The sequence below is a fragment of the Cynoglossus semilaevis genome, chromosome W (assembly GCF_000523025.1).
Source record: "Cynoglossus semilaevis isolate Cse_v1.0 chromosome W, Cse_v1.0, whole genome shotgun sequence".
Taxonomy (NCBI): Eukaryota; Metazoa; Chordata; class Actinopteri; order Pleuronectiformes; family Cynoglossidae; genus Cynoglossus; species Cynoglossus semilaevis.
Window position 1 is genome coordinate 11,744,169 of NC_024327.1, and position 10,708 is coordinate 11,754,876.

The 10,708-nt window shown below is 43.2% G+C and overlaps 2 protein-coding genes across 2 annotated transcripts in view; both read right to left on the reverse strand.

Annotated features, from left to right (window-relative positions):
• Positions 1–1,612: 1,612 nt before the first annotated feature.
• On the reverse strand, positions 1,613–3,849 carry LOC103397214 (ras-related protein Rab-27B-like). Its single transcript, XM_008335437.3, is given in 5 exon segments — positions 1,613–2,423; positions 2,548–2,651; positions 3,488–3,510; positions 3,513–3,575; positions 3,688–3,849. Coding segments are annotated over 5 exon segments (471 nt in total). The 5' UTR covers positions 3,841–3,849; the 3' UTR covers positions 1,613–2,295.
• Positions 3,850–7,560: 3,711 nt separating this feature from the next.
• Positions 7,561–10,708, reverse strand: part of LOC112486336 (DNA polymerase iota-like) — a 6,683-nt gene continuing 3,535 nt past the window's right edge. Inside the window, 6 exon segments of the mRNA XM_025052706.1 lie at positions 7,561–8,158; positions 8,370–8,503; positions 8,570–8,653; positions 9,863–10,052; positions 10,201–10,293; positions 10,296–10,466. Of these exon segments, the coding sequence (XP_024908474.1) occupies positions 7,926–8,158; positions 8,370–8,503; positions 8,570–8,653; positions 9,863–10,052; positions 10,201–10,293; positions 10,296–10,466 (905 nt within the window). The 3' untranslated portion in view covers positions 7,561–7,925.

Consider the following 10,708-nt stretch of genomic DNA (forward strand, 5'->3'; position numbering starts at 1 on the left):
GCCGTGAACTAATCTTTCGCTGTGAACTAATCTTTCGCCGTGAACTAATCTTTTGCTGTGAACTAATCTTTCGCTGTGAACGAATCATTCTCCGTGAACTAATCGTTCGCCGTGAACTAATCTTTCGCTGTGAACTAATCTTTCGCCGTGAACTAATCTTTTGCTGTGAACTAATCTTTCGCTGTGAACGAATCATTCTCCGTGAACTAATCGTTCGCCGTGAACTAATCTTTCGCTGTGAACTAATCTTTCGCCGTGAACTAATCTTTTGCTGTGAACTAATCACTATGAACGGATCATTCTCTGCGAACTAATCTTTCGCCTCGTTCTCGCAGATTCGTTTCATTTGTCACGCGAAAGAGCTCGGGTCTTTTTTGCTCTCATTCATCTTCACATTGTTCTGTGTTTTTGTTTCTTAGCTTTTCGCATGGTTTTAATTACTTATGGCATTTTGTGTACTTTGTAGACTTTGTCAGCGGAAGCAAACCATGTTGCCTTCAGTATTTAGTGTCGGAGAACCGCAGCCTTCTTTACAGCGCCCACAATAGGGCTAAAGCGCCACCTGCTGTAAAACGAATGAAATGATTAGTTCAAGATTCGTTCACGACTCGTTCATTTTACTGTTCGAGAGTCAAAGATTCGAATTCATAAAAACAGTCGGTCTTCCCATCACTATCCTCCACGCATGCCGCTATTAGCCGCTACTGTATCCTCTGTCTCGAAGATAAGAACTCATAATTAAAACCACATTTTATTTTATATCACAGGAATCTTTAGATACTATATATATATTGTGTGTGCATGTCTCTATAGCAATTAAAAATGTGTTTTTTCCTTAAACCCAATTGAGCGTCTCTGGAGAGACCTGAAATGGCTGTCCACCAACATTCACCATCCAACCTGACAGAACTGGAGAGGATCTTGTCGTGGTAAGGTTTTACCACCCCGGATTCGTTGATCAATTTCGACACTATCAAGAAGAACTTTAACAAAGTATAAAGAAAAGACAAAAGTCGTTGCTCGAGTTCACCTGTGCACAGGGAGGATCCAGCGGCGAGTCAGAGGATCGACTGCTGAATTCTGCTCTCTCCACAAACTCAGGCTCGTTTTACACACACATCCAGGTGTGGTACATATCAAGCGATACAGACGTCATTTGTTCTACACACACACATACATTCTGTTTGGCAACTACATCTACACCATTGGTTTCTCATCCCATTTCGATCGCACCCAGCTGTTGTTGTCAAATTGTGTTCTACAAGTTTCTGTTTTCCATCACACCAAAGACTCATCTTGTCACAACAAACCTTGGGTGTAACTCAACCTTGCAGCTCCTTTTCTCTACATCTGCATATTTTCAGTTTTAGTTTTAAGCAGCATTTTATGTTCAAGCTGGTTATATGTTTTAGCACACCTTTATAATTCCTTAAACATGAATATATATATCAAGCTGGTTATATGTTTATCCACAATCTGCAAGGAGGATTTGCAGAGGATCCCCAAATCCAGGTGTGAAAAACGTATTGCATCATTGCCAAAAAGACTCATGGCTGTACTAGCTCAAAAGGATGCTTCAACTAAATACTGACCAAACGGTCTGAATATTTATGACCATGGAATATTTCAGTTGTTCTTTTTTAATACATCTGCAAAAATGTCAACAATTCTGTTTTTCTGTCAATATGGGGTGCTGTGTGTACATTAATAAGGAAAACAATGAACTTAAATGATCTTGGCAAATGGCTGCAATATAACAAGGTGAAAAATTTAAGGGGGTCTGAATACTTTCCGTATCCACTGTATATACAGTATATATATACTTTTATTACATCAAAGTAAAACTTAAACTTTATCCCGTATTTATTTCATGACATCCCAATGCAGCGGAATACCTTTATTTAAAAACCCTCATTAGCACTCTGCTGTAGTAATTGAGTGAATCTACTGGAAAATACCCTGATTTATTTATTTTTTATACACAGCATGTTTTCATACATTTGTATTCCTTTTTAATCTTCCTAAATACCACAAAAAATGACTTTTTTTTCTATTTACATTTAAGTGGTATTAAGATTCCATTAATAACAGTAAACAGGGGTTGGATGTCAACATCCTTGTCAACTGTTTTGATCAGTTGTGAGATAGATACGTTATGTGATCTATTTATTTGTTACGAGTCTTTGTTATGAGTTTTTTAAAGTTATCTATTTTTTTTTGTTTTGTTACAAGAGCACGTGCAGTTATTATTATTTCTGCTAAACTTTTTAGGGCCTCACCCCTCTGAAGTCTGCCTCACCTGTATCTGTCGACCAGATCCCTGGCCTGTCTGCCATGGACATCCCTCAAGTTTCGTAGGTCTGCCTTCATTCCCACCAACACTATATCTGGATTATCACAGTATGCGTTTGCCTGGAGCTGACCTGAATGAACACAGAGGCACAGAGACACGCATGAGTTCCTGCAATTCAGTTTTTCAGCTTTAAGAAGTGTGATAAACAAGACTGCTGACATGAGGCAGAGCCAGCCCGTGTGACAGTCACTTACTCATCCAGTTTCTGACGTTGAGGAAACTTTGTTGATTGGTCAAGTCAAACATGAGCAGGAAACCCCTGGCATCTCTGAAGAAAGCTGTGGTGAGGCTTCGAAACCTAAAAACAGTTGGTGAACTTTGTCATTTCATTTTACACTCTGCATGAGGATCGGCTAGGCTGAAGTTTCATTGAAAATAAAAAAGCTAGGCAAGCTAAAATGTCTCTCACTTAGTTTCCACTGGCATTTCTGTCTCTTCTTTGTCATCTTTCATTCAATGACTGCTGTCATCTATATGTTTTTGAACATTTGACGTTGCATAGTCATCAAATATTTACAAATTTAATATAAAGTTACTGTTACTCTTAAGACTGATCACCATGTAAAGCCCATAAAAGTTCATGTACATATTTACGAAATAAGATCTTTGTTTTTTGATGAAAGAAATTACAAAAAAATTACTTTATTTTAGAAAAAAACAGTACAAATATTATAATATATATACAGTATGTGTATATATATATACATACATATATATAATATGGAAGTATCTATGTGCACAGTCCTACAAATATACAGTATATTGCACTTTTTTGTTTATTGGACCACGTGAAAAAAAAAAAAACATTTAATTTGATGATTTGGTTCTGTGTCCAGAGCGAGAGGACAAACTAATATAAAAGAGGTCTAATGGTTCCAGAGGGAAAACACAAGCACATGATTGAAGTGTCAGATTTTTATCCATACAGAGAATTGGCAGTTTGCATTTTAATCTGAATGTTCAGAAGATTGATGGATGACTTGCAGTTAGATATAGTAAAGGCTGTGTCCAGTATATTTGCAAATAAATGAACTTTAAACACAGTGACTTTAAGCTGCAGATATTTTCTATTCCTACTGGCGGAGGTTGTCAAAAGCACAGTCGCCATTTTAAGTATGAAGTAAAAAAGTTCGCTTTTCTTGCCCTGCTGTGTCCCATCCAGCTGTAGGTGGATTCTGAAGTTATTTTCTGTCATCCCATCAGCCCCTGTCCCTGTGTAAATCTGATCCACGTTTTCAAGATCCAGCCCTACATCAGAGGGTGCCAAACCCACTTTAAATGTAGCGCAATGTTTTCAGTAGCAGCTGCTCGTTGACACGAGACCCCGTACTCACCACTCTCTTTTCCCTGAAGTCGATTCCTACTGTGGTTGTGAACCTGCGGTTGAACTTGTGGTCGGTGTACCTGTAGAGGAAGGTTGTCTTTCCAACACTCGAGTCTCCAAGTGCCAGCAGCTTGATCAGATAGTCATAGCCCCAGTCAGTCATAGTGCAGCTGAGAACTCAACCTGTGTTTACCCAGATATCCATAAAAATGTAAATCAAATGATAGAAAATGTGACGAGTGAGTGACATCATAGGTCATACAAATATTTGTGTGTGCGCTGACATTTCTTAATTTTCTTGATGAACTAAATTTGACTTGTTTATGCAGGTGGTCACAGTCGTTCCTGAGTGAAAAATGAAAACTCACGGAATGCAGAGATGATCAGACTTGGAGGAGACTGACTGGTAAATACATACAGTATGTATATTCACAGTAATATAATATATATTTTTACCTAATATTTTTACCTGCAGGTTGCTGGCATTTCACCACGCAAACACACCATCTTTATCTGTTTTTATTTTATTTAAGTGTAAGGGCAATTGTTAATTACGCAGATTAGGTATTAAGATAAATAAGGTAATGAGAATTTGGTTCCAGCAGTGACTTCTAGGGACTTCTGGAGTTCTACAGTGTTTGTAGTAAATGCATTACATTTTCTTATTTTGTTTTTTTGCAAATATTTTGACACGTTGAAAGATTCTTGCTATGTTTTGATCTGGGTCACGGCACTAGTTGAAAGATTATTGGTATAATCAATCTGGTTCATGGCCCAATTGAACGATTTGGCTCTTCTTCGTTTGTGAGCACGACACCAATTGGAGGATTTCTATCCCCGTAGTCAGAGCACCAAAATTGAAGAAATCACCTCATAGGTAGTCCCAGGCAAGGAATGAAACAGCCGGTATATGGTCGATTTGTTTAATAACAAAAAAGCCAAAACAAACAGGCCCAACGAGCAAAATAAAACGACTGGAGAAGTATTCAAGAAACTCTCATACAACAGTTGCCAGTACACAAATTCAAGAACTTCACTGTCGTGAGAGGGCGTCTGGCTTGCTGTTGCTTGAACCTGGCCGATAAGACAGGGTAAAGCGGAACCTGGTGAAGAAGAGAGACCACCTCGCCTGAATTCAGCCTCCTAGCTGACCGTAAGTACTCAAGTAAACAATGAACGGCTGCTTAGCCCCCTCGAGCCAGTGACACCACTCTTCCAGTGCCAGCTTCACAGCAAGCAACTCTCTGTTCCCAATGTCATAGTTCATCTCTGCCTGGGTGAGGAGACGAGAGAAGAAGGAACAAGGGTGAAGTTTCTGGTCCTTAGCACATCTTTGCGACAGGACCGCCCCCACCCCAACATCCGAAGCGTCCACTTCTACAACAAACTGTCTCTCCGGGTCGGGCATCTATAGGATCGGGGCAGACGTGAAGCGAGTCTTGAGAGTCTGAAAGGCAGCCGGTGACCAGACATAAGGCACCTTGGTGGATGTGAGAGCCGAAAGGGGGGCAGCGATAGAGCTATAACCCCGGTAAGACCAGAATCCCGGAAACAGTTGGCAAATCCCAGAAATCTTTGCAACTGTTTCCGGGATTCTGGTCGAGGCCAGCTGGAGTCAGCCGACACCTTGCTGGGATCCATCCTGAATGACGTACCCCAAGAAGGAAGTGGAGGATACGTGAAACTTCTCAGGTTTAACGAATAGTGCATTCTGGAGAAGGCGTTGGAGGACTGTTCTGACATGGTGGACATGCTCACTCTTAGAACGAGAAAAGATTAGAATATCGTCCAGGTAAACAAAGAAACTTGTTGAGCATGTCCCAGAGGACGTCATTGATCAGATTTTGGAAAACAGCTGGAGCATTGGTTAGACCAAAAGGCATGACCAAATATTCATAGTGTCCCATGGGGGTGTTGAAGGCAGTCTTCCACGCATCCCCCTCATGGATACGGACCAAGTAGTAGGCACTCCTAAGATCAAGCTTTGTAAAGATAGACACACTCTCCAACAACTCAAAGGCTGATGACATTAGAGGCAGAGGGTAGCGATTCTTAACAGTGACCTCATTTAAACCCCATAGTCAATGCAGGGGTGCAGGGAGCCATCCTTCGTCTTTATGAAAAAGAATCCTGCCCTAGCAGGAGAAGACGATGGACGGATTAATCCCAATGCCAAAGAATATAATCCTCCATAGCCTCTCTCTTGGGGGCGGAGAAAGAATAGAGCTGACCTCTGGGAGGAATGGCCCTAGGAAGAAGGTCAATCAGACAATCGTAGGAGCGATGCGGAGGGAGTGAAGAGGCTTTGGCTTTGTTTAAAACCTCCTTAAGGTCATGGTACTCCCTGGGGACTTTGGCGAGGTCTGATGCAGAAACAGGCTGAGACGAAAGCAGAGGACATCCTGCCCCTTGAGGCAAAGCTGGTGACAAGATTGCGACCACTATAAAACAGTTCCTGTGGCCCAATCAAGATGGGGATTGTGCTTGGTTAATCATGGGAGTCCCAGAATGATTGGGTGAAGGCAGAATGTGGAAATGAATACTCTCAGTGGTTGCCTACTATCAAGAGCCCAACAGGCCCGGTCGAGTAGGTGACGGTTCCTAAAATGTGCCCGTCCAATGTCTGAGCTGGAGTTGGATTGGGCGAAGGGTCACGCCCTAGTCCTAACTGTCTTGCCAGTTGGATGTCCATTATGTTGGCATCGGAACCTGAGTCTATTAACACTTTGACAGGATGGGCTCCCCCGCAACCAGCAGCTGGGCAGACAGATATGGACGTGGAAGGGAGGAGGACTTTGTTGGGCTAACCAGAATTCCTCCCTCTACTGGTGAGCCTGCTCTTTTACTGGGCATTTGGATAAGAAGTGTCCGGGTTGGCCACAGTACAAACATAAACTCCTCTTGAGACGTCGACTCCGCTCCCCGGGAGAGAGGCGGGTCCGACCCACCTGCATGGGCTCAGGGCTCCTCCCACGGCCCTGGCGCACTGGCTCCAAATCAGCGGACGACTCTGCAGAAAGACACCACTCCTGGCGCCTTTCCTGAATGCGTCTATCAATGCAGCAGGTAAGTTCTATGATGGTGTCCAAAGTCGTGGGGGGATCATGTGAAACCAACTCGTCCTTGATGCTTGAGTTCAGACCCCGGAGAAAAGCGTCGCACAGAGCAGGTTCATTCCACTCACTCTGCCTCGCCTTAATGCGGAAGTCTATAGCATAATCCGTCCATAAGCCTGTCCCTTGACAAACCCCCAGCAAGCCCCCAGCTACATCAGGTCCCAGTCTGGGGGGCTCAAAAACCTTACGTAGCTCCCGGGAAAGTAAAGGAAAGTTCCCCACAACCAAGCCTTCCCTGTAAGGTGGTTAATGGTGAACGCCACCTTAGCTGCCTCAGTTGCAAAAGTGTGAGGCTGCAGGGCGAACAGGATGCTGCAGTTGGTGAGGAACGGGCCACACCCCTCAGGATCTTCTGCGTAGCACTCCAGAAAGCCCACCTTGGACTCCCAACCCAGACCCTGGAGAGGGAAACTGGAAAGTTTACTCAGGGTTCAGCACGTATAAACACACGTGTCTTGGCAGTGCAAAAGTCCTTCAACAAAAGGTGTCTCCACTTGAAATAAAGGAAGTCTTTTAAATAAACGTGGAGAATAAATACACGTGTCTGGGTAGCGAAGGGTCTTTCAACAAAAGGTGTCTCCACTTGAAATAAAAGGAGGTCTCATGAATAAGCGTGGAGTATTGATAATGAACAGAGATCCCGTGGCTGAAGTAGCTACTTCCGTGTGTTAGGGAATCCCATGAGAGTGACGTCACCACGGCGGATTTCCTCTGGGCTGCGGAGCAGCGGAACCAAAGCAGGAGCAGAGAGGCAGAGCAGAAAACAGCAGAAACTCTCCTCAACAATACAGGACGACTCTCGTCCACAAAGCAGGTGAGAACAGGTGTGGATCGTCACAACAGGAAAGGCTTGGGCAGCAGAAAATCTCCACAACTGGAAACTGAATGAGGACGTGCAGCCCTCGCGAACAGACGAGACGATCTGACAGCGAGGAGTGAAGACTTCAGGTTTGAGTCCACCATCTGCCAAGTTGCCACTGAGGTGCCCTGAGCATGGCACCGTCCCTACACACTGCTCCCTGGGCCTGCTCCATTGTTCACTTTGTTGATGGGTTAAAAGCAGAGGTTACATTTTGTTGTGTGCAGTAGTGTGCTGTGTCAAAATGACAAGCAGTTCACTTTCCTTTCCTTCTCATCTCTTCACCTGTTTTTGTGGCGAGCACATGGGTGTTTTTCTGGGCGATGTGCTGTGTGTCAGGAAAGCTGTTATGGAGCCCTTTCCTGTGACGGCAACTCCTCTGGCCTGCAGGTTACTGAAACAGACATTATTGAGGGTGAGGTAAAAGGGGGAGTTGCCGTCCACCATTTTTTGGAAGAGCTTCATGGCCAATGGGACCAGGAGGACCACAGCGTCTTTACAGCCACCTGTGAAGGTATTATTCAAAAGGTAACTCTTTGTACTCTGTGTATTATCAAAACTGTCTTCCAAAAAGTTAAAATTAAACAAACAACCAAAAACATTAGAAAAGCAACTTGTATACGACCAATATAGTTAAATAAGTTCCTAAACTAATGATTTCAGCTTTGGAAAATGTACTATTGATATTTTGGTGTCTCAGCCAGTGAACAAGCTTACCAGAGGTGATCTTCTGTCCAATGTGGTAAGGGACTGGACACTGGGGGCTTTCACGGCTGAGCCACTTGTTAGTCGCAGAATACCTGCAGATGCTCAGCGTGAAGGTTTGAGGCTGTCGGCCATCCTTGTGCATCCTGGTATTAAAAATGGTTGCAAAACCATCAAATAATAAGATTGTAAATGGCAACATTATCTCTGACCTTTCTACCAGACTGCTCAAAAGTTGCTGAACTTTTTCCAAAACATCTTTGGTTGATGAGATTTTTTTGAAAGAGTCCTCACACCTGTGACTGAATCTACAGAACGGGCAACAATGTTTTTATTACCAGGCATTACTAGAACCATACTGTATATTGTTGTGTTATGTCTTCAGATTCTTTCTGTCATGGACCTCGGTTGTGGCCCACGACACCAAGCCAATATGTTCACGTGTTTTCCAGGAAGAAAATCCAGTCAGCCGGAATGTTGTCAAGTAATCAAGGATTTATAAAAAAGAAGCAAGATATTTACCCGTTATAAACGATACAGTTGATTGGTACACTTCGCTGCGCGCAGGAGCTCCTGTTCCCAACGGCCACTGGGTGATCTCCCCCTTCTTCCCCATTCTTTGTTACTTAAACTTTTGCCCCACCGAGTTTTGGTGGGTCTCAACCAATGACTAGCATGTTTATACTCTGTTACTGGTGTTAGATTTCAGTGGTTTTCACATTTGGTTGGGTCTGCAGCAGGAAGCTGCTAAGACACCAAAAGGCTTTCCCAAGCACACACAGTCACATAGCCCCACACATTCAAAGAGAATTTCCTCCAAATTCTCTTCACACCAACTTTCCAAATAACTCTAAAACACCTCTACTCCCTGGAAACAATGGGAAACCTTACAATCCACACTCACAGGGAACCCCAGATCCATCCATTCCTTTTGATCTCAGCAACAAAAGGTCCATAAACATGTTCTCCAACACTGCTGAATCATGGAACAGCAGCGCCACATAGTGGCAACTGCAGGCATAACCATGATACAAGAACAATAATATGATTGGCCACAAAAGGCCTAGCCTCGCTCTTCCATTGGCCTACAAGATTTAAACATACACCAGGGAAGTCGAAAACCACTCCCCCCACACAGGTATATAAGCGTAAACAACTAATGATACTTTGGAAGTTATTCTTGAGAGGATTTGCGTATTAACAACTGTGTACGAGATTTCCTTGAATACTTCTCCAGTTGTTTCATTTTGCTTTATTGTTGGACCTGTTATGTTTGACGTTTTTGTTATTAAAACGAATCGACTATCTACCGGCTGTTTCCATTCCTTGCCTGAAGACACCTCGCACAGCAAGAATCTTTCAACTGGTGCTGTGACCCGGATCAAAATATAGCAAGAATCTTTCACTATGCAGAGCTCACAAGGCACAGCAAGTTTCACCAACCGACTGGTCTCGGCAGAATGGGTCACAGTCAGTTTCATAAAATGGCATGAATACAAAATGGCGTCAGTGCACAAAATGGCACACCAGTGGGTGTTACAGGCGAGGTATCAATGCCCATGACCAGATTCTTCAAACGTTCAGCAGAGTAAGCTCCAATTTCTTTCACCAAGTGATTTAACGGCAAGAGCTGTAGGTCTTTGATGCTGACCAGTCTTAGGGCCTAAAGTCTTTTGCTTGTTTGATGACCCACTCCTAAGATGACAAGGTCACAAGATGACCATCAGGGAGATTGACCAAAATAACATAACACAGTTTAAAAAATTATATGATTTCATCAGCTAAAGACAAAAGGTATAAATATTTTAGGCTCAAATATTATTCCAAAAATATCTGAAAGTACCCGGTAATTTACGGAGACTGCTTAGGCAACTCATGATGTCCCTGATATTTTCTGGTAGCAGTGTAGTTTGCTGATTGGGTTTAAAAAGTACCAGACACGTTTGGCCAGAAGCTTGTTTGTGGCGATGCCACCACAGCCAGTCAGACCTAGTCGGCTGTAATCACTGGCCTTCACATCTGCACCTGGACCAAACAAAAATACATTTTCCTTATGGCAATGAGTCTTCTTCTTTCTTCTTTCTTCTTTCGGCTTTGTCCCTTTTTTCTTTCAGGGGTTGCCACAGCAAATCATTGATTTCCATCTCTCCCTGTTCTCTGCATCTTCTACTCTGACTCCAACTATCTGCATGTCCTCCTGGTAGCTCCATCTCTAACATTCTTCTACCAATGTATCCACTGTCCCTCCTCTGCACATGTCCAAACCATCTCAATCTGGCTTCTCTAGCCTTTTCTCCAAACCTTCCTGTCTGTGTTGTCCCTCTAATGACCTCATTCCTGATCCTGTCCAT